General features: G+C 39.1%; 1 protein-coding gene across 8 annotated transcripts in view; it reads left to right on the forward strand.

Annotated features, from left to right (window-relative positions):
* ankrd11 (ankyrin repeat domain 11) overlaps positions 1–23840 on the forward strand; it is a 199112-nt gene that overhangs the window by 168806 nt on the left and 6466 nt on the right. For all 8 annotated transcript variants that reach the window (XM_041190704.1, XM_041190705.1, XM_041190709.1 and 5 more), the window contains 3 exons: positions 747–845; positions 11516–11659; positions 22240–22335. In XM_041190704.1, coding sequence (XP_041046638.1) covers positions 747–845; positions 11516–11659; positions 22240–22335 — 339 coding nt within the window. The remainder of the gene's footprint in view (positions 1–746; positions 846–11515; positions 11660–22239; positions 22336–23840) is intronic.

Below are 23840 nucleotides of genomic sequence, written 5' to 3' on the forward strand. Positions count from 1 at the left end.
GGGAAAAGAAAAATCTATATAAATTATTGGAAAAAAAAGGGGGGGATCGGAAAGGGGATGGAGGAGAGAGTTCATGATCTAAAATTGTTGAACTCTGGAAGGCTGTAAAGTGCCTAGTCGGAAGATGAGGTGCTGTTCCTCCAGTTTGCATTGAGCTTCACTGGAGCAATGCAGCAGGCCAAGGACAGACGTGTGGGCATGAGAGCTTGGTGGAATGTTGAAATGGCAAGCGACAGGGAGGTCTGGGTCATGCTTGCGGACAGATATTCATATATCATATATTCATAGTAATTTGTTTAATTCAATATATTGTCCAGAACTGAAGTTATATTTGGTTATTACTTTGGAGCTTTGTTGGTATCACTTTCCTACATATACTATACTATACATCTTATAACAAACTACAGAGGAAACCTAGATATTGGCTTTAAATATTCTAGCAAAGTGCTAAGGCTTAGCCAGTCAAGTGGGTAACAAAAATGAGTGACAATAATCAACCCTTTACATTTTAATGATATTTTATATCAAATCGATTTTACTCATTAAATTTTTTAATAAAGATTTTTGGAAAGATGCATATATTTGGCAAGTGACATTAGGTAAAACACATTTGCATTGGTAGGTGTCATCGCTGGAGTAAACAAGTTATGCCTGAGGGCATTTGGCAATATTTGTTGACAGCCTTTGAAAAATATCAATCAAAAGAGCTCAGCTTCTTTAATAAGCTAACCTTTTACATTTCATAGATTGCGCCACCTCCATCCTTGTGTGAGCCATTGAAGGAACTTTTCAGGCATCAGGAAGCTGTGCGTGGGAAACTGCGTCTTCAACATAGCATTGAACGGGTAAATTATGTTCCTCTAAACAAATCTGTTAATTTTTTTTCTGTCTTTGCCATTTGATAGAACTGTTAAAATTCATTAAGGGGTGATTCCCATCTGTGTTGATTGTGTGCTAAGATTGAAGTTCCATTTTTGAATCTGGATGTCAGATTTTGCTACTGCCATTGGGAGATTCCATTTAGTGTACCTCGATTTATAAGAAAACGGATTAAGAGTTGTACATAAAACAGATTTGTGAAAAATGACATTTCCATTGCATTTAATCCTGTTCATCGTACAGTCTCAAATTACATATTTCCACAGGTTTTTAGTCATTCTTGTACATCACACTTCAGTTTTCCTCCTGTGTTGTCATCCCAGGAAGGACAAAAATTTCTGTCCATGACTCTTATTGATGTAAACTGTCAACTTCAGAGTTAACTTTATTTCTTAGTTCTCTTGCATTCCATCTTACCTGCCATTTTACACATTAATCTTAAATTGGTAGTCCCAGAATTTTTATTAAACTTTTACTCACATTTGAGATATCTGTGCCACCCTGTCGCTTAATTTCTTTCAAATGATGCTAAATCACCCTCAGCCTGTTAATTACCAGTATTGCCTCATGGTAAACGAGATTGGGGCAGGGCCAGAATGAGGAGAAGAGATGGAGAAGTCAGGAATTTTGCTGCTTGGTTTTCAGTGGTCAATTAATTGCCACCACTCCATAAACCACACTCTTTGTTTCTAAACTGCCCATATAGCCATGCTGGCTTTTGCACTTCTTAAAAAATTAATTCATGGGGTGTGGGCGTTACTGGCAAAGCCAGCATTTCTTGCTCATTCCTAATTGCCCTTAAGGTGGTGTTGAGCCATCTTGAACTCCTGTGATATAGCTATGCCCACTATGCTGATAGGGTGTTTCTGGTTTTTGACTCAGTGATAGTGAAAGGACGGTGATGTAGTTCCAAGTCAGGATAGTGTGTGGATTTGGGGAAATTGCATGTGCCAGCTATCTTTATCCTTCTAGGAGGTAAAGGTCATGGGTTTGAAGGTGCTTTCAAAGGAGCCTTGCTGAGTTATTTAAGTATTTTGTATATGGTACACATGGCTGCTGTTTCGCACCAGTGGTGTCGAGCGTGATGCTTTGTCCTGGATGGTTTTGAGCCTTGAGTGTTGTTGGAGCTGCACTGACCTAGACAAGTGGAGAGTATTCCATCAGATTCAGCGATGTATTGTTGAACATCGAGGGGAGATAGTTAGATTCTCTCTTGTTGGCGAAGGTCAGTGCCTGGACTTGTGTGATCCAAATGTCACTTACCACTTATCAGCCCAAGCTGAATGTTGTCCAGGTCTTGTTGCTTGCAGACACAGACTGCATTAGAATCTGAAGTTTTGCTGAAAAAAAAAGACATCTAAGCTTTTTGTCTTGCACTCATTAGGATACTTGAAGAATACCAATATAAAGGGAAGATGACAATTTATACTGTATGTGCAGAGAGTGCTGATTGGTTGGCAAGTGGCGCTGTGATGGAGAAAGCACCAGTGATGGTGACTGACAATTAAGCATTGTTTGAAATTTAAACCAGGAAGCTTGACCCTAATTGGTCAAGGTATTGCCCTGAGGAATGAGTCAGTGAATGGTTGTTGTTTATTTTGTTTAGCTGAAACAGGCGCAGTGTGTACACATGTTTTTTCTGTCTGCAAAGAACAGGGCCCTATGTATTAATATATGTAGCTTCCAGCAGATGTAAATGTACCACACAGTGAGCCTGACTGATGATCTTTAATTGATTGTCAACATAATTCTTAGCACCATACTCAACTAGTCTGTGCTTGCAAAACTCAAAACAGTGTCCAACATTAGATGCGATTCCACAAATGGACAACGTTTGCTGAATAATCCTCAATGTGCTAAGAATTACGCTGACAACCAATTTAAGATTGTCAGCTGACTGATTCCTCAGGGCAATGCCTTGACCATTCAGGATCAAGCTGCCTGGTGTAAATTTCAAATAATGCTTGGCAGTTAACGGTCAGTCACCATCACTGGTGCATTCTTCATGGCAACACCACTTGCCAACCAATCAATAATTTTCACATACAGTATGAATTGGTATCCTCCCCTTATATTGGTATTTGTGTGAGTATTTTGATGAGTGCAAGATGAAAAGCTTAGACATGTCTCATTTTCAGCAAAACTCAAGTTCTGTAGACTATCTAAAGTTTGTGAATGCTATGGAACATTGCAGTCATCAGCGAACATCCCCACAGCTGTCTTATAATGGAGCCAAGGTCATTGGTGAAGCAGGTGGAGATGGTTGGACCTACAACACTGCCCTGAGGGATTCCTGCATCAGTGACCTCGGGTTGAGATGATTGGCCTCCAGCAACCACAACTATTGTCCTTTGTGCTAGGCATGACTTCAACCAATGGGGTGTTTCCTCCGACCCAACCCCCACCCCCACCCTGGGCCTCTCAATTCCCATTGCCTTCAATTTTACTGGAGCTTTTTGATGCCACCCTTGGTCAAATGCTTTCTTGATGGCAAGGGTAATCACGCTCACTTCATCTCCTTAATTTAACTCTTTTGTCCGTATTTAGACCAAGGCTGTAATGATGCCAGGATCCAAGTGGTCCTGCCAAAGCCCAAATTGAGCAGCATTCAGCAGGTTATTGCTGAGTAAGTGCTGCCTGATAGCACTGTCAACTTCTGTCACTTTGAGTGAAGGTAGATTGATGTGGGGGGGTGGGGGATTGAATTTGCCCTGCTTTTTGTGGACAGGAAAGACCTGGGCAATTTTCCATGTTGTCAGGGAGATACCATTGTTTGGAAAGTGGTACTGGAAAGGTCCGGCTAGACGCACGGCTGGTCCTGGAGCACAGGTCTTCAGTAGAGCAGCTGGGACGTTGTTAATGTATGTTGATAGCATTTTCTGTATATAACACCTTCAGTCAGTTCTTGATATCATGTGTAGTGAATTGCATTGGCTGAAGACATATCTGTTATTCTGGAGACCTAAGGAGGAGGCCAAGATGGATCATCCACTCGGCACTTCTGGCTGAAGATGGTTGTAAATTGTTCAGCCTTGTCTTTTGCACTGATGAGCTAGGCTTTCTCCATCATTGAGGATGGTGATCTTTGTGGAACCTTCTCCAGTTCGATGTTTGATTGTTCACCAACATTTATGACTGGATGTGGCAGAACTGATCTGATCTATTGGTTCTGGGGGCCCTTTGCTAAATCCAGAACGAACATATCTGTACTAAATATTTGCAGCTTGAGGAACTTCAGATCTGAGTTAAGGAGCTGAAGTCCGAGCTGCAGACATTAAGGAGGGGGAAGCTACCTGGGCACTTTGCTACAGGAGGCGGTCTCTCCTCTCAGATTAGGTAATTCAAATTTAGTCTGTGATCAGGGACAGGAGGGTGTGACTGCAGGTGAAGCAGGTGTGGGGACCCAGGAAGAATTGTTCGAAGAGCCTCTGCCCCTGCAACTGCCCAACAATTACAAGGTTCTTGCAAACTGTGTGGATGAGAGCAGGGACTGCAGGGAGGATGAGTGAACTGACCACAGCATCGTGGTACAGAGAGCCATTCAAGTGGGGTGAGGAAATGGGAGCATAGTGGTGGTAGGGGACAATATAATTACGGGGATAGATACTGTTCTCTGCATCTGTGAGGGTGAATCCCAAAGGCTGTGCTGCCTGCCCGGTGCCAGGGTTAAGGACATCCCCTCAGGGCTGGAGATGAACTTGATGTGGGAGGGGAGGGATCCAGTTGTCACTGTCCATGTTGGCACAAATGACATTGATAGGATTAGAATGAAGGTTCTGCTGAAAGAATTTGAACAGTTAGGAACTAAATTAAAAAGCAGAACCTCCAAGGTGGTAATCTCAGGATTGCTACCTAAGCCATGGGCAAATTGGCATAGGGTAAATAAAGTCAAGGAGTTAGATACATGGCTCAGAGATTGGTGTAGGAGGAATGGGTTTCAGTTCATAGGACACTGGCACCGGTACTGGGGTAGAAGGGAGCTGTTCCGGTGGGATGGGCTTCACTTGAACTGTGCTGGGGCCGGTGTCCTGGCGAATCGACTAACTAGGGCTGTAGAGAGGGCTTTAAACTAAATAGACGGGGAGGGTTCTGGAAAGGGGATACGTAGGCTTACAAAGCAAAAGGATATGGCAGCCTTGCAGGGCAGCTATTTAGGTAATGATATCCAGAGTGTGACGGGAGGGGACAGAGTGTACAAACATTTAAAAAAAGCAGCAGATAGGGGAAAAAATGGTAAAAAGACAAAGCTAATGGGCTCTTTACTTAAATGCACATAGTATTCGGAACAAAATCAATGAATTAACGGCACAAATAGAGATTAATGGGTATGACCTTATAGCCATTATGGAGGCATGGTAACAAGCAGATCAAAGTTGGGAACTAAATATTCAGGGTTTGTGACTTCTCGAAAGGACAGACAGGAAGGAAAGGGTGGCAGGGTAGTTTTCTTAATAGGAGATGGAATAAGTACGATAGCAAGAAAGGATCTTGGATTGGAAGATGTGGAATCCAAATGAGTGGAGGTAAGAAATAGCAAGGGGAAGAAGACAGTGGTGGGAGTAGTCTATAGGCCTCCTGACAGTAGCTATACTGTAGGACAGAGAATAAATCAGGAGATAATGAGGGCATGTAAAAAAGGCAGTACATTAATCTTGGGTGACTTTAATCTTCATGTAGATTGGTAAAATCAAATTGGTAGAGGTAGACACGAGCAAGAATTCATACTGTATTCAGGACAGTTTCTTAGAACAATATGTTGTGAATCCAACCAGGGATCAGGTTATTTTGGATCTGGTAATGTGTAATGAGGCAGGTTTAATAAATGATCTCCAAGTAAAGGATTCCCGAGGAAACAGTGGCCATAATATGATAGAATTTAGCATTCAGTTTGAGAGTGAGAAACTTGGGTCAAAAACAACGGTGCTAAACTTAAATAAGGGTAATTACAATGGAATGAGGGCAAAGTAGGCTGGAGTGGACTGGCAAAGCAGTTTAGCAGAATAAACTGTTGATGAACAATGGCAGACGTTTAAGAAAATAGTTCATGACTCTCAACAAAGATATATCCCAGTGAGGAAGAAGGATTCAAGGAAGGGAATAAACTAATCATGGTGAAACAAGGAAGTTAAAGAAAGTGTGAAATTGAAAGAAAAACATACAATGCGGCAAAGATTAATGGTAAGCCAGAGAATTGGGAAAGTTTTAAAAACCAACAAAAAGATGATGAAAAAATAATAGAGGGAGAAAATAAACTTTGAGGGGAAACTAGCAAGTAATATAAAAACGAACAGTAAGAGCTTCTTTACATATATAAAAAGGAAGAGAGAGGCCAGAGCGAACATAGGCCCCTTAGGGAATGAGGCTGGGGAAATAATAATGGGGAACCAGGAAATGGCAGAGGAGTTGAATAAATACTTTGCTTCAGTCTTCACAGTAGAAGAAACTTAAAGCATTCTAAAAATACTAAATAATCAAGGGGCAAAGGGGTGGGAAGGAAATAAATATAAAATAACTACCACTAGAGTAAAAGTACTAGGAAAACTAAAGGCCGTTAAGTCCACTTGACCTGATGGGTTGTATCCTAGGATATTAAAGGAAGTAGCTACAGAGATAGTGGATGCACTGGTAGTAATCCTCCAAGAATCCTTTGATTCTGGAAAAGTCCCAGAGGATTGGAGAACGGCCAATGTAACACCCTTATTCAATAAGAGAGGGAGACAAAAAATCAAGTAACTACAGGCCAGTTAGCTTAACATCTGTCACTGGGAAAATATTGGAGCCTGTTGTAAAGGATATAATAGAGCATGTGGAAATACATAATATAATCTAGCAGAGTCAGCATGGCTTCATGAAGGGGAAATCATGCCTAATATATTTATTAGAATTTGTTGAGGAGGTAACAAGCAGGATAGATAAAAGGGAATCAGTAGATGTAATATATTTGGATTTCCAAAAGGTACCACACATAAGGCTACTTAATAAGATAAGAGCCCATGGTGTTGGGGGTAGTATATTAGCATGGATGGAGGTTTGGCTAACTAATAGAAGACAGAGAGTTAGGATAATGGGGGCATTTTCGGGATGGCAACCTGTAACTAGTGAAGTGCCACAGGGATCAGTGCTGGGGCCTCAATTATTTACAATATATAATAATGACTTAGATGAGGGAAGTGAATGTACTATCACCAAGTTTGCGGATGACACAAAAATAGTTGGGAAAGTAAGTGGTGAAGATGGCACGAGTCTACAGAGGGGTATAGACAGGTTAAGTGAGTGGGCAAAAACTTGGCAGATGGAATATAATGTGGGAAAATGTGAAGTTATGTACTTTGGCAGGAAGAATAGAGGAGTTGAGTTTTATTTAAATGGAGAAGACTGCAGCACAGAGGAATTTGGGAGTCCTTGTGCATGAATCCCAAAAAGCTAACATACAAGTTCAGCAGGTAATAGGGAAGGCAAATAGAATGTTGGCCTTTATTTCAAAGGGAATGGAGTATAAAAATAGGGACGTCTTGCTGAAACTATATAAAGCACTAGTTAGACCACACCCTAGAATACTGTGAACAGTTTTGGTCCCCTTATCTAAGGAGAGATATATTGGCATTGGAGGCAGTCCAGAGAAGGTTCACTGGATTGATTCTGGGTATGGAGGGATTTTCTTATGAGGAGAGGTTGAGTAGGTTGGGCCTGTACTCATTGGAGTTTAGAAGAATGAGAGGCGACCTTATTGAAACATCTGAGATTCTTAGGGGGCTTGGCAGGGTAGATGCTGAGAGGTTGTTTCTCCTTGTGGAAGAGTCTAGGACCAGAGGGCATAATCTCAGAGTAAGGGGATGCCCACTTAAAACCGAGATGAGGAGGAATTTCTTCTGAGGGTAATGAATCTGTGGAATTCTTTACCTCAGAAGACTGTAGAGGCCGGGTTGTTACGTATTTTAAAGGCTGAGATAGACAGATTTATAATCAGTAAGGGTATCGAGGGTTATGGGGACAAGGCAGGAAAGTGGAGTTGAAGATTAACAGATCAGCCATGATCTCACTGAATGGTGGAGCAGACTCAATGGGCCAAATGGCCTATTTCTGCTCCTAAGTTTTATCACATGCTGCTCCAGCTGTTTAACATGCATATACCATGCATGTAGCTTCCAGGTTGGCAATCCTGTTTTTAGGGTCCGTCTGGCGTTGCTCCTGGAATATTCTCCTGCATTCCTCATTGAGCTGGGGTTAATCCCCTGGTTTGATGGTAATAGTGGAGTCAGAGCTAAGCCAGGGCATGAGTTTACAGATTGCTCTTAAATACAATTCTACTGCTGTTGCTGATAGCCCGCAACACCTCACCAATGCCCAATTTTGAGCTGCTAGATCTAAACCGAGTCTTTCCATTTAGCTGCAGAACACTATTGAAGGTATCCTCAGTATGAAGACAGAACTTTGTCTCCACAAGGACTGTGCGGTGGTCACTTCTACCAAATTATCATGTACAATTGCATCTGCAACAGATTGGTGAGGGTGAGATCACACAGGTTTTTCCCTCTTGGTTTTCTCATCAACTGCCACAGGCCCAGTCTGGCAGATATATCCTTCAGGACTCAGCTACCTGGTCAATAATTGTGCTACCAAGCCATTCTTGATGATGAACATTGAAGCCTTCCACCCAGAGTACTTTCAATGCCCTTGCTTCTTCCAAATGGTGTTCAACATGCAGAATCGACTGGTTCTGAGGGAGGAGGGTGGTAAGTGGTAATCAGCAGGCTATTTCCTTGCCCAGGTTTGATCTCATGCAATGAGACTTCATGGTGTCTGACGTCAATGTTGAGTACTTCTAGGTTAATTCCTTCCTGACTGGGTATGCCCTGCCCCATGGGGAACATGATGGCATCTGGGACATTAGTTAGAGGGGATAAATGATTCAATGAGTATGACTATTTTGTGCTTTTGCTTGACCAGCCTTTGGGACAGCTCTTCTAATTTCAGCACAAGTTCCCACATGTTAGTATTGAGGATCTTGTAGGACCGGCTGGGCAAGGTATGCCCTTGTTTTTTCAGTGCCTCTGTCGATGTTGGGTGGTTGGTCTGGTTTTATTCTTCTTCAACTTTTCTGTAGTGGTTTGATACAACTGAGTGACTTGTCAGGCCATTTCTGAGAACAATTAAGAATCAACCACATTGCTGAGAGTCTGGAGTCGCATGTGGGCAGATGTCTTTCCCTAAACAATGTTAGTGAACCAGATGAATTTTTACGACAATCTGGTAGTTTCATGGGCTCCATTACTGAGCCTAGCTTTTCGTTTCAAATCTATTAATTAAATTTCACCAGCTATTGTGGTAGAATTTGAATTTGTGTCCTTGGAGCATTAATCATCTGGGTTACTAGTCTGATAACATAAACACTTTGCAACCGTTCTGTCTGATTTCCCCCTACCTTTCTTCTCATGTCCACTGAAACTGTTGCTATTATCACATGTCCTCAATAGCTGTATGGACTCTCAGAGCTGCAAGTATGATGTTTTGATTAATGAATGAATCGTGAGACATTGCCTTGTGCTTGAAAACAGAAATATAGTTTAAATCTCCTGTATCCGTCATGATGCAGATAACCATAAAGTACCTTAATTGCTCACTGATTTATCCAGTGTGAATCATGTGTTATTGTTAGTAACTGATTCTTGTCTTCTGATAAAAATGCACAAGTAGTGCGGACAGTTATGGAACAACGCTGCATGCTTTTGTTGGAGTATGCCTGTCTAGCTCTCTGGCTTACCCCTCATCAATAATAGCTACTGGTTGTCTCGGTTTTTATAGAAATGCATCGTTGCTTCTTCAGTATGGTGTGAATATGGTGATAATATACTCTATTTTCTGTCACTCTCAGCTTCATCTTGGCTCAATTCGTAGCACATTTTCCTCTGCTAAAGATCATGTGCTCAAGCTCCATGCCATGATTTAATCACATGATTTAAATGGACACTTCAGTGCATTACTGAGGTAGTGCTGCATTATTGGGAGTGTCATTTTATGAATGAGATATTAAACTGAGGCCCAGTATGCCTTTAAGAATCCCATGGCACTACTTGGAAGAGCAGCGAAATTCTCCCATTGCTCTGGCTAATATACAGTCAACAGCACCAAACAGATTAACTGATATTCATCATCTTTGCTATTTGTGGGGCATTGTTGCCACATTTGCCTACAAAATGACAAAGCAAAAATGCTGCAGGTTTGTTCTTTTCTCTTTTTGCTCCTGCCTTTTTCTTTCTCTCACATTGCCTTTTCTCTGTATTTTTCTTCTCTGCCTTTTGTTTTACACAGGCTGCCTGAGTGATACATGCATTTTATTTAATTTTTAGCAAACTTTCTTTATTGAGATGAGAGATTTCAGTGGCGGGAGATAGAACAGTATTTCCTTTCAGACATCAAGTGTCAGCATCAAACATTCTTCGGGTAGCTGAGACAGTTGGATGCAGAGTTAAGATCCCTGTCTTCTGCCACAGTAGTGTTCCTTACTCTAAACTCAAACATCTTCCTCCAGAGCTTGAAGCTAAAACTTGCAGGTGTGGAGAATGGCTGCAGAATTATGAGGTGTAGAGAGATCTAGGTGCTCTAGTGCATGAGTCACAAAAAGTTAGCATGCAGGTACAGCAAGTAACGAAGGCGAATGGAATGCTATCTTTTATTATGAGAGGAATTGAACATAAAAGTATGGATGGTATGGCTTCAGTTATACAGGGCATTGGTGATACCACATCTCGAATACTGTGTGCAGTTTTGGTCTCCTTATTTAAGGAAGGATGTAAATGTGTTGGAGGCAGTTCAGACGAGGTTTACTAGCTGATAGCTGGAATGAGCGGGTTGTCTTATGAGGAAAGGTTAGACAGTATGGACTTGTTTCCACTGGAGTCGAGAAGAGTGAGGGGCGACTTTTATAAGATCCTGAACGATATTGACAAGGTGGATGTGGAAAGGATGTTTCCTTCTGAGGGTGAGTCCAGAACTGGAGGGCACTGTTTTAAAATTAGGGGTTGCCCTTTTAGGATAGATGAGGAGAAATTTTTTCTCTCAGCGTTGTGTGACTTTGGAACTCTGTGCGTCTGAAGACAGGGTCATTGAATATTTTTAAGGTAGAGGTAGGTTGATTCTTGTTAGGTAAAGGAATCAAAGGTTATCGGAGGTAGAAGGAAATGTGGAATTTGAAACACAAACAGATCTGCCATGATCTTATTGAATGGCAGAACAGGCTCAAGGGACCATATGGCCTACTTCTCCTATTTCATATGTTCGTAACTTTCCTGTAGATAAGTACCATACCAATTTGGTCAATTTGACCACTGAACCATCAAAGAAGACCTCATGTCATCCTCAATTTAAATTACTTGTTTTAATCTCTTTGGGAAGGAAGAGTGGTGGTGGTCAAGAGGGGAAAATTTTCAATACAATTCATCTCAAGAAAAAAAATCATTCCATGCTAATGATCAAATGTGGATATTTAGCTAAATTTGCATGAAGTAACTTTTTGCCAGCTTTTTTGTAGCTAGAAGGTTTAGTTTAGTTACTAACAAGGTATTATTTTACAAATTGTTATTTAAGATATTTTCTGTTATAAACAATATAGAGTATAATTATCCTTCTTAATTATTAGGAGAAGCTAGTAGTTTCATGTGAGCAAGAAATTCTACGAGTACACTGTCGAGCAGCAAGAACAATAGCAAACCAAGCAGTACCATTCAGTGCCTGCACGATGTTGCTTGACTCTGAGGTTTACAACATGCCATCAGAAAATCAGGTCAGTGCAAAAAAATTTAGTATGCTTCTCCAAAACCATTTTGAGGACTATTTTCTATATTGAAATGCCATTATAGTTTTCAAAACAGTAAGTTGTATTACTTGATGGTAGAGTATTAAATTATGCTTTGATTTTTTGTATCCTTTGTATGACACCTGCAACTTTGTCTGTGGTTGATTTTATTAAAATTGCTAGAAATATAAAATTGATGCAGGATATTTATAAATATTACCTGCATATGAAAAAAGAACTGCCTCTATCCCATAGAAGGAAATGGGTTAGAGACACTAATCCTTTAAGATCTTTGTTCCTTCTACAGCCAATTTCACCAGGTAATCTATTCAATTTCCTTGAATAAAAGGCATTCTGCACGCTATTCATAGTTCTTTATTTTTTTTCCTCACGTAAAAGGTTAATGGTTTGCTCCATTGTGATCTGTGCATGTTATCTTGCTGGCTTAAATGGCTCTAACAATGTTTTTGAAAATTTGTTCATTTTATATTTTCTATTTTTTGAAAAAATGTCAGCTGTACAGGCCATCATGGTTGAGAAAAATAGTCGCAAGTAGTGACTAAAATAAGTGTCCAGTTGCAAGTTCGCATAGATACATTTATTTTAATTACTTTGTTTACATGCACATGCATGGAAATGCAGCATTAATCTGTAAATTAGGATGCTTCAATAACCTTGCCAGTAATGTTTGTGTATCAGTGGGTTTCCTGATGATAATGGCACTCACTGATTAAGACAATTTAAAATAAAAGTATTTAATCTATGAAATAAAGAAATTTTGATTGATTTGTGTTTTAGAGTGCATAGAGAGTTTTTGTTGAACTTCTAAGTTCAAAATGTGCATCACGTTGTCTTTCACGCTTGGTGGATTTGCTCAAATCTTATGCATAACAAAGCAAATCACTGTTAACAAAATAGTACTGATTGCTTGAGACCTTACTGAGTAGGTAGGAAAGATGCCAGTGAACAATAACTAGAAGAACACGCAATGAAATTGCCTAAATATGTCATGTGTCATCTTGCTTTGTTAGGATACCACATGAAGGAACATAAGGCTCTAAAAATAAGCATTCTAAGATAAAAACCTTGAAGAACCTCAAATATAAAAAAAATTATGAAATTAAATTTTATTCTTTAACCATAACATTTTCTACATTCTGTTGGAAATTTGTCCATTTTTCCTGCCGAGGCATACCATCTCTCAGGTCCCTGGGGTTTCAGATTTGCTTCTTCCTTGTAATTTATGATTAGCAACTAAGCCTTCCATGCCAATGTTTATCAGGTTTCCCAATGTGCTTGACCTCCGTGCTGGCATCAATACTACAAGATATTCAAGCTTTTGTTGCTAAAATGTTTTGCTTGTTTCCTGGAGACCTGTTTCTGCTCCTATCACAGATGGACCAGGCTTATTTGCTTTACTTATCCTGATTGTCTGTTGAGTGCAAGCCCTCCTGCTATGCTTACAGGCCTCCCTCAAGTTCTCAGGCTCTGCTTTCTGCCAAAAAAGGTCTGCTCTTTTCTTCTGATTTTGCTCCTGTACCAATGAACAATTCCATAAAGGTCCCTTTGTAAATACTAATACTTCTGCAAAACGTGTTTTTCCATTTTACAAAAAGCGTCCTTATGCCAAGTCTTTGTCTTCAAAATCAAAAATTCTGAAAGTTTAAAGAGTTGGAAGAAGGAATTCTTCCTTTTTTTTTGCCCCCCCACCACCGCCGCCTCCTCTCTGAGGCACGTTGGTAAGCTGTTCCTTTTCTGTGTGTAGGTTTCTGGATTTTAAAACATCATATTTTGTTTGAATAGTTGTACAAGATTATCTACAAATAATTTATGTGCCTTGTGACGTGCAGCTACATCTTAAAAGTTGCATATCTGAGATAACAATTAACAAACTCGAAATTTTAACTCTCTTTCTCTCTCCGCAGATGCTGCCAGACCTGCTGTGTTTTTCCAGCATTTTCTGTTTTTATAACAATTAATGTATTTGCCAGAAATGCTGCAGTAGAATTATAAAGTGTTGTCGGCATGTCCATTGTTAGTCTCAGAGGTAAAAAAATTCAAATGTAGGACCCATTTTTTAAATGAATTAAAACAACTAATCTATTTACAAATGAATAACTTACAGTAGCAAAAATATAGGCAAGCAATATATAGTGCAAAGGGTTGAAAAAAAATTGAGAATTCATCCCTTTCAAGCTTCAGGCTTTCTCTACATATTTACAATTCTGCAAAGCTGCTTCCAGCTTTTCTTATCATTTCTTGAAATGTACTGCCTCTCAAGGTGAAATAGCTGAGTATTCTGTTCTCTATTGGTAAACAGAATGTGATCTTGGTGTGTGTCTCTACAGTAGAGGTGTTTCATGAGCCTTAAAGTCTTACAGATTTCTATGCATTGAACAGGTATCAGTTACTGTGCCAGAACAGTTCAACACTAAAAATATCTTGTGTACATTTAATTCGTTTGAAGACTGAGATCGATCATTCCTGATCAAATAAGAAGCACAGATTTCCATAAATCACAATAGCAGAGATATTGCTGCTGTTGATATTTAAAGGGAAGTGCACAATACATTTTTGTTATAATTCTCTATCCATCTATTTAAAATAAGCATTGAAAATTGCCACAGGTAGCTTCTATTATTGCACCTTCATATCATTTTCAGCAGGCTTGAAAGGAAGCTAATTAGCTATGCAAGTACAAGATGGGTTGCCGACCCCCTTTCAGGCAAGAAAAAATGGTCTGCTGACCACTGCTGGTGATTTTGTTAGTGCAAACCAGGACAGGTTTTACAAAAGCAAAATACTGCAAATGCTTCTACCTCCTTCTAGTCCCCTAAATATAAAGGCCGACATTCCATTTGTCTTTCTGATTATTTACTTTATCTGTTGTGAGAAACTGATTTTTTTTTTAAATATTTTTTGAGGCTATTGTGGTGTTCTATGGAAAGGGAGGGAGAGGTGTGTGTGTGTGTTTGTATGATTTAATTAAGCTGGGCAGAGATTAGTAGGAGACAGGTTGTCTGGGGATGGGGGGGGTGTAAAACATGACAAGGATAGAGGTATTAGGTTTGAGGGACAAGTGAATAGGTTAGATCTAACATTTGCATTTTTAGATAAGTGGAGAGTTTGTTTGAATATCAAAGGAGAGTCACAGGTAACTAGAGACATGTTTGCATCTTGCAGGATTTCCATAGTAAATAGAAGGTTGGGGGGGGGGCGGGAATATTATAGACAAGATAGAAACATGAAAGATCTTATATTTGGAAGGATTTGAGTTTCACGGAGGTGTGAAAACAATGGAACCTGAGATAAAAGGGAAAAGAAGTATTTTAGAATTACTGTGGCAAGTTTAGGTGGGCTGCAGTTGTTTGGGCTGTTGAGCTGAGATGTAGCAGCTGGAGCTATGGCTGAGAGAGGATGTAGTTTGAATCAACCATCCAGTCAAGCCAGAAAAGTCTTAGGCCGCAAAAAACAGTTTTATTCTGAAGTTTGGATTTTCACAGTAGAGTGGAAGAGTGTTACAGGTCTTGTGATATGCCTTTATTGAAGCTACAGCAGTTTGCCTTGGGTAATATTACTGGATTTTTAAAAGTTAAACATCTATAAGGGAATGTTGCCTAGAAGGTATTTAACTGTAACCTTGTGTGCTTAAGTTTTGTTTTATTCTTGTTAATAAAACATTTACTTTTAATTTTTAAAATACCAAAAGTGTTACTGGATGACTAACTGCTAAGATCCGTACGTCCCCTTCTTGTTTTCAGGGTAAGCCAAGTTTTCCCTCAGGCATTTGTTTTGTGCAGCAATCAACAAGGGCTGTGGTCATAACACTGTTCATGACATTTTAATGATCTGTATATCTGGACCTTCATTGTTTCTAGCTTTTCAATTTAGTGACCTGTTCTATTTTTTTTTTAGGCCCAAAGTCAATGATCTCATATGCCTACGTTGAAATCCATTTGCCATAGTCTTGCCTGTAAACTTGATCTTTTAATATCTCTTCCAGTACATTGCTTGCAATGCTGCCTCCCTATCCCAATCATATATTTCATTAATAAATAGTGAATAATTGTGATTCCAAACCAGATCCTTATGGGATTCCACTAGTCATATCCTGCCAATTAGAATACCATTCCATTATCCCTACTCTGCCTACTGCATCTTAGCCAGTTTCCTAACTAGGTAAATAATTTGCCTTCAATTCCGTGGGCTTCAACCTTAGCTAATGGTCTCTTATGTGGGGCTTTATCAAATGCCATATGGAAGTCCATATAAATAACATCCATGGACCTTCCCCTGTCCACAACTTCAATCACCTCAGAAAATTCAATCAGGTTCATTAGGAATGATCTACTATAACAAATCCATGCTGGCTGTCTCTGACCAGCTGAAAATTTTCAAGGTGTTCAGTCACCCTATCCTTAGTTATAGTCATTTTCTGACATCAGATGTTAGCCTAGCTATAACTCCTTGCTTTTCCTTTCTTGCCTTTCTGAAACATTGGAGTTTTGGAAGCGCACAATTTTCCAATCTAAAGGAATGGTTCTCAAATTGATAAAACTTCAGAAGATTATAGTTCGGACTTCAGCTATGCTCTCACCTACTTCCTTTAAAACCCTGGGATGAAAACCATCTGGCTACATAAAAAGAAATAGAAGCAGGTATAGGCCATTTAGCCCATGGAGCTTACCCTGCCATTCATTCAGATCATGGTTGATCTGATTGTGGCCTTAACTCCACTTTCTAGCCTGCCCCTCCATAAATCTTTGACTCTCTTGTGAATCAAAAATCTGTTTAACTTAGCCTTGAATATATCCAATGACCCAGCCTTCACTGCTCGCTGGGGAAGGGAATTCCAAACATTAAGGACCCTCAGAGAAGAAATTCCTCCTCATCTCTGTCTTAAATAGGAGACCCCTTATTTTTAAACCGTGGCGACCAGTTCTAGATTCCTGCATGAGAGGAAACATCCTCTCAGCTTCTACCCTGTCAAGCTCCCTCAGAATCTTTTATGTCTCAATAAGGTCCCTTCCCATTTTTATCTCAGTTGAGTATAGGCCCAACCTGCTCAACCTTTCCTCAGGAGACAAACCCTTCATCTCAAGAATCAGCCTAGTGAACCTTCTCTGAATTTCTTCCAATGCAAGTTTAAGCATCCTTAAGTCGGGTAACCAAATACTCTAGGTATGGTCTCACCAATGCCCTGTATAGTTGTAGCAAGACTTTCCTACTTTTATACTGTGTTTGCCTTGCAATATAGGCCAACATTCCATTTGCCTTCCTAATTACTTGCTGCTTTCATGCTAACTTTATGATTCATGGACACCCATATCCCCCTGTATTGCAGCATTTTGCAGTGTCTCTCCATTTCAATAATATTCAGTTTTTCTATTATTCCTGTCGATCTCGAATTTTCCGACATTATACTGCATCTGCCAAATTTTTGCCCACTTATTTGACCTATCTATATCCTTTTGCAGACTCTTAGTATCCTCCTCACAACTTACTTTCCTACCTGTCTTTGTATTGTCAGCAAATTTGGCTACAATACAGTCAGTCCCTTCATTCAGGTCACTAATTTAGATCGTAAATGGAGGCCCCATATTCCCAACACCATAAGTTCTTATCTTATATAATAACTTTTTAGTGGCACTTTAGCAATGCCTTTTGGAAAACCAAATACATCACATCTACTGGTTCCCCTTTATCCACCCTGCTGATTACATACTCAAGGAACTCTTTTTAAAAAATTGTCAAACACTATTTCCTTTCAGAAAAACATGTTGATTCTTCCTGATAGTAATATGATATTCTAAATGTCCTGCTACTACCTCTTTAACAATAGATTCTAGCATTTTCCCAATGACATGCACTAGGCTAACTGACCTATAGCTTCCTGCTTTCTGTCTTGCTCCTTGAATAGAGCTATTACATTTGCATTTTCCGATCCGCTGGGATCTTTTCAGAATCTAGGACATTTTGGAAGATTACAGCCAATGCATTCACGTTATGGCACAGCAGTTGGTAAAGGCTGAGTTATTTAAAATCCCAGAGGGAAACTTTAAACAACTGTCATAACCTATATTTTGAATTGGTATGTTTCAGATGCAGCTCTAAATTCAGAAATGAAACCACCAAGACTTGAGAGGGCTTTTATATAACTTAAACATTTATTCATTTAACAACGAATTTAAACACATACATATGTCTACAAATTACTACCATAATAACTCCCAGGTAATCTTCCCCAAGGCAACAATAATCCATAGATTAAACATACACCGGGCAAAGCACACTTTATCTTCTGAATTCAAAATTAGGTTCCTTTCAGTTTGGTTCCTTCGCACAGTTGTAGGCTTATAGTTGGCATCCCTCTGACTCTTACAAAACCCTTTTCTGTATATACCTAACCTTCCCTTTGCATGCAAATTCTTATTGTATCACCAGGCCCTTTGACTCCACCTCTTCTAACAATTAAAACTCCTTTCACAGCACCAATGTTATTAGTAATATAAACATATTGCTTGGTGTCTTCTAGCTAGGTGCAAGATTTCACCCCCAACCTTTGAATGGTTTATGTAAATATACTCTTTACCTTAATTTCCTTACTGTTTAACATCTCAAAACTACTATACATCAAAGTACCAAGACTAACTGGCTTTAATCCAATTAAGACGCACACACTCACACCCACAGACATAGACCAACTACAAGTCCAATTTAAAATAATTTACAGTAACATTATATACATTAACATCTTCATGACAATTCACTATCTCTACAGCTCTGTACCTCTTTTAAGATCCTAGTTTGTAGGCTATCAGATCCAGGGGACTTGTCAACCTTAAGTCTCATTAGTATTCCCATTACTTCTTCTCTAGTGATAGTGATTATTTTATATTCCTCCCTATCTTTTGCTGCTTGATTCTTCTCCTATTCTTGAGATGCTTTTTGTGTCCTCTGCCATGAAGATGAATGCAAAATATTTGTTCAAGACTTGTGTTTCCTTGTTTCCCATTATTAATTCCCCAGTCTTGCCTTCTAAGGCACCAATGCTCACTTTAGCTACTCTCTTCCTTTTATATACTTGTAGAAACTTTTGCTGTCTGTTTTTATATTTCTTGTTAGTTTTCTCTCCTCCAGTTTCTCCTTCATGATTTCTCTGGGGATTTGTCACTCCTCTTTGCCATTATTTTCTTTTCAATTTTTGCGCTTGCTCCTCTTCAAAATAGTGCCATGTGATCTTTTATGTCCACCTGAGGGGGCAGACAGGTGAATCCTTATCCTTGACTCAATAATAGTTGCCTTGGGATTTCCAGCATGCTGGCTGCTTCATCTACTGTAAATATTGACACAAAGTAATCAAATTATTCAACATTTTTTACTTGCATTGACAGAGTTCACCATTATCAGTTTTCTGGAGGCCCACACTATTGATTACCCTCCCTTTCCTAATGTAATTGTAAGAGCATTTTTGTGTTAATTTTGATAACGCAAGTTCTTTTTCATACTCCTTGTAGCTGTTACTATCTTATCACCCTTTGTTCTTTGCTTCTTTCCCATTTGTCAGCTACGGCTCAGTTTCTAACACACACACCACTGAGTTGGAAGGTTGTGGGTTCAAGTCCCACTCCAGAACTTGAACTCAACAATCTAAGATGACACTACAGTGCAGGAATGAGGGAGTGTTGCACTGTTGGAGATTGCCGTCTTTCAGATGAGATGTTACACTGAGGGTCCTGTCTGCCCCCTCAGGTGGACATAAAAGATCACATGGCACTATTTTGAAGAGGAGCAGGGGAGTTAACCCCAGTGTCCTGGCCAATATTTATCCTTCAATCAACATCACAAAACTTATTACCTAGTCATTATCATATTGCTGTTAGTGGGAGCTTGCTGTGTGCATTTTGGCTGCAGTGTTTGCCAATTACAAAGTGTCAACGCTTCAAAAAGTATTTTGTTGGCTGTAAAGCACTTCCAATGTCTGATGGCCATGAAAGGTCTCTTAAAAATGCAAATGTTTCCCTTTTTTTGTATGCTTTTCTTTTGTTTTTGTTATTTCTTACCTATTTAGTCCTCATGACTATATTTTTGGCAAGTAGTGCTCTTGCCCCTTACGAATATAAACTGGTTTTGTTTTTTTTTGAACACATCTCACTGATCATCTACTGTTTTACCCATTAACAGATTTGCCCTGTTTACTGTGGACATACTGTCTCATTGCATTAAGCTAGCCTTACAAAAATCTAGAATTGTAGTAGTCATTTTATGTTTTGTCCTTTCAAACTCAACGTTGAACTTATGTTATGATCGCAATTAGATAAATGTTCATGCACTGTTAGGCTGTTAACTAAATCTGGCTCTTTATTCATTCATAAAACTTATATCTGTTGTGTTCATTTGTTGGCTCTATAAGGAAAAGAATAATGGTGAAAGGTAAAAAGGAATGGCAATGGGACAAGCAAAAATACAAAAGATGGGTTTAGAGGAGGTACTAAAGCCATAGCAAATCATTGCCAACAGCTACTAACTTTGAAAAAAATGAGGCAGTGGTTATGATCTGAAATTGTTGAACTTGCAATTGGAAGGCTGTAAAGTACCTAATGGACAGACATGGTGCTGCCCCTTGAACTTCTATTAGAATCATGTAGAAGTTGAGGTCAGAGTTGGGTGGAGAACTAAAATTCCCAAACTTTTGTAAGTTACTTAGTTCATATATTTGTTGATGATTGCAGAGCGTTCAGTGCCATTTGAAACTTCTCAGATACTGAAGCAGTTTACATCCACACTCAGCAAGACTTGGAAAACATTCAGGCTTAGGCAGATTAGTGGGAAGTAACTTCAGTGTCACCTAAGTACTGAGGCAATGACTATTTCCAACAAGGTAGAATCTAACCATCTTCCCTTGATGTTCAATGGTATTACCATCACTGAATCCCCATTGTTAACATCCTGAGGGTGGGTTACCATTGAGGAAAACCTTAACTGAACTAGCTATATAAATACTGTGACTACAGGAGCTGGTCAGAGGCTGGGAATTCTGCGGCAGGTAACTCAACTCCTAGCTCCCCAAAGCCTGTCCACCATCTGCAAGTTAGGATTGGGATGAAATGTTCCAGCTGCCTGGATGAGTGCAACTGCAACAACACTCAAGCTTGACACCATCCAGGACAAAACTGCCCACTTGATTGCTATCCTATCCACCACCTTAAACATTCAGTCCCTCCTACCACAGCGCACAGTGGCAGCAGTATGTACCATCTCAAAGATGCACTGCAGCAACTAACCAAGCCTCCTTCGAAAGCATCTTCCAAACTCTCAACCTCTACCACCCAGGGGACGGGGGCAGCATATGTGTAGGAACACATCACCTGCAAGTTCCCCTCCTTACTTAAGTCAAACGCCGACCTGACTTAGAGCTATACTTCTGGGTCAAAACCTTGCTCCCTAGTAGCACGTGGACTGCTGCAGTTCTGGAAGGTGGCTCACTTCCACCTTCTCAAGGGTAATTAGGGGTGGGCAACAAATGATGGCCTTGCCAGTGATGCTCACACCACTTGAAAGTATAAAAAAAGGTATAATTTACAGTACAGAGAGGGCTTCTTCAGCCCAAAAGATCTTTGTCAGTGTTTATGCTTCACACAAGCCTCTTACTTCGTCTTACCTTATCAACCTTCAGTTCCTTTCTACCCCATGTTTGGTATAGCTTCACTTCAATGCAATGCATTTACACTACCGATTTGATTTACAATGCATTTTAAGGTTATTCTCACTGTATTTTTCTTTCTTTGGTCTGCTTAACAGACGTACATACACATGCACGTGCACGCACGCACACACATGCCCATACAGAGGGATGCACACAGATAAAGATGCAGGCACGCACACGCTTACACACACGCATAGATGCAGGCGTGCGCAGACAGACAGGCGCGTGCAGGCGCAGACTGTCAGTCACACAGTTACTACTGCCTAATGGACAGAACATCAAACACCTTAACTTTTGTTACATGAACTTCTCGCATTAAAAATATCATGCCATGCATTTGCTTTTTATTAGTAGCCATGCATCCATTAAATTACTTTTATATATGCATGCCATTTATTGAATAAACTACAAGATTTATAATCTATTTAGTATGATTTATTGGCTGTTCAAGGTTTCTTGTTAAGATTACCAAATTGTAACTGGTGAATTTGCTTTAGTTTAAAAAAAGCAAGTCATATTTTCACACATGGTATTGTGGAATTGTAGTTTTAGGTATAGCCTTCAAGACATCAAAAAAGTGTTTTACATTTAGAGCCATAGATTTAGGTATCCGTTGAATCTACTACACTCTGCACCAGTATTGTCAGCCAATCTTATGGTCAGAGCATCGCAGTCATAACCTTATATGTGGTCATATGTTGCCCCAGACTCTCTGATTTTAACTGGAGCAATTGACAAATGTATTAAATACTTTTGTCAACTGAATATTGATTCTTGAATTTCTTATTGTTTATTTAGTCAGTTTTATTTTTTGAACTGAACAGTTGATATGTTGACACTGGTATTTTTTTTTGTTTAATAGGGGGATGAAAATAAGACATCAGTGAGGGATCGATTTAATGCTCGGCAATTTATTTCATGGCTACAGGATGTAGATGATAAATATGATAGAATGAAGGTAACTTTTTATTCTGTTTTATGTTATACTATGATTTTATAAATAACTGAAAATGGTACCTCCAATACTAGAGTCTCACTCAGGCTATCTGATTTCAAATCCTAATCTCTACTGATGATTTTATTTTATCATCCTCAGTTATTAATGTTCAAATTACTGGTTCTCCTAATGTAAAAAGTTCTGTTAAAGGGAATGGTGGAGGCATTAAAGCTGCTAACACAATTGGAAGGTAAACATTTCTCACAAATCAATGCAAAAATAAAAAATTATCTGGGATTCTTAAAGCTGAGAATTGAAGACTGGCCATCATTAGCTTTTGTAATTATAATCACTATTGTTAATAGTATGTTAATTGTTAAGATACATAGGTGAAGGACATTGTTTAATTAAGTACTCTGAGCACATATAAAAAGGGGATGGCTGGGACACTGGGGGAGTGAGAGCTATGAGACTGAGAAAAGTCAGTAAACTCTCTTGATGAAGAAAAGCTCTGTGTCTTGGTTTTGACTTCACCAACCAGTTTGGATTCTGTTAACAATGATGATCTGATAAACTGGGGCTGCTTTTCATTGTTTGAACAAAAAAAATAAATTCTATTAGGGTTCTTGAGATTTAAAAGCAGTAACTATACGTACAAGCAGTATTGCAAAAATACACTATTTTTCTTTTATTGATCATGGTTCTTTGAATTTTCTTTGCAATCACTACTAACATACTGAATTTCAATGTGAAAATTTGCATCAATATAATACAAAGTGTAATTTTTATTCCTTCCGATGTGTGCTTCCCATCACAACTTTAAATATTGCATTTATAGCTTAAAATGAATTGGGAAAATAAACATAGAGAATTGATTAAGAGAACTCTCATTTATACCTACTGACTTTAATCACATCAGAAATTCATAACAAACCTGTCAGGTAATACCACAATAAACTAACTTTGTCTATTTTGTTCAATGTAAAGTGAGGTTGAAATCAGAAATAGCGCAAACTGACATTATGGAAAATAAAACGTGGTGTTGGACCACATAAACATAGCACTTGTGATTAGTTCTTTTTAGATAATCCACTACTGTACTAATATTTTATTTATAGCAAGTCCTGGTAAGAATACTTGGTAATTTTTCCTTTTAATTTTACAATCCCTGACTCTAGACTGACTCAAGCTCCATGTTCAGTTTTGTACGAGATGGTTTGTGTTTTCTGAAAAATTTGTTATCGAACAGTTCCAAAGCTTAATACAATTAGCCGCCTATTCTTTGTTCTAACAATGTAACTCAACTCTGTTAGTAATGTCTATTAACTTATTTCTGCCTGCCTTTCTTTATAATTACAATAAATTTTGAAGGAGAACATTTATAGTCAAGAATTCTGAAAGTTGGAAACATGCTTTCTGAATTGGACCCCTATGTCATTGGAAACAATGACTTTAAAGGCAATATTGTCAAAGCTAATTACTGAAGAACAAAAAATAAATTTCATCTGTTTTCAGCCATTGATTTA

The sequence above is a fragment of the Carcharodon carcharias genome, chromosome 7 (assembly GCF_017639515.1).
Source record: "Carcharodon carcharias isolate sCarCar2 chromosome 7, sCarCar2.pri, whole genome shotgun sequence".
Lineage (NCBI taxonomy): Eukaryota > Metazoa > Chordata > Chondrichthyes > Lamniformes > Lamnidae > Carcharodon > Carcharodon carcharias.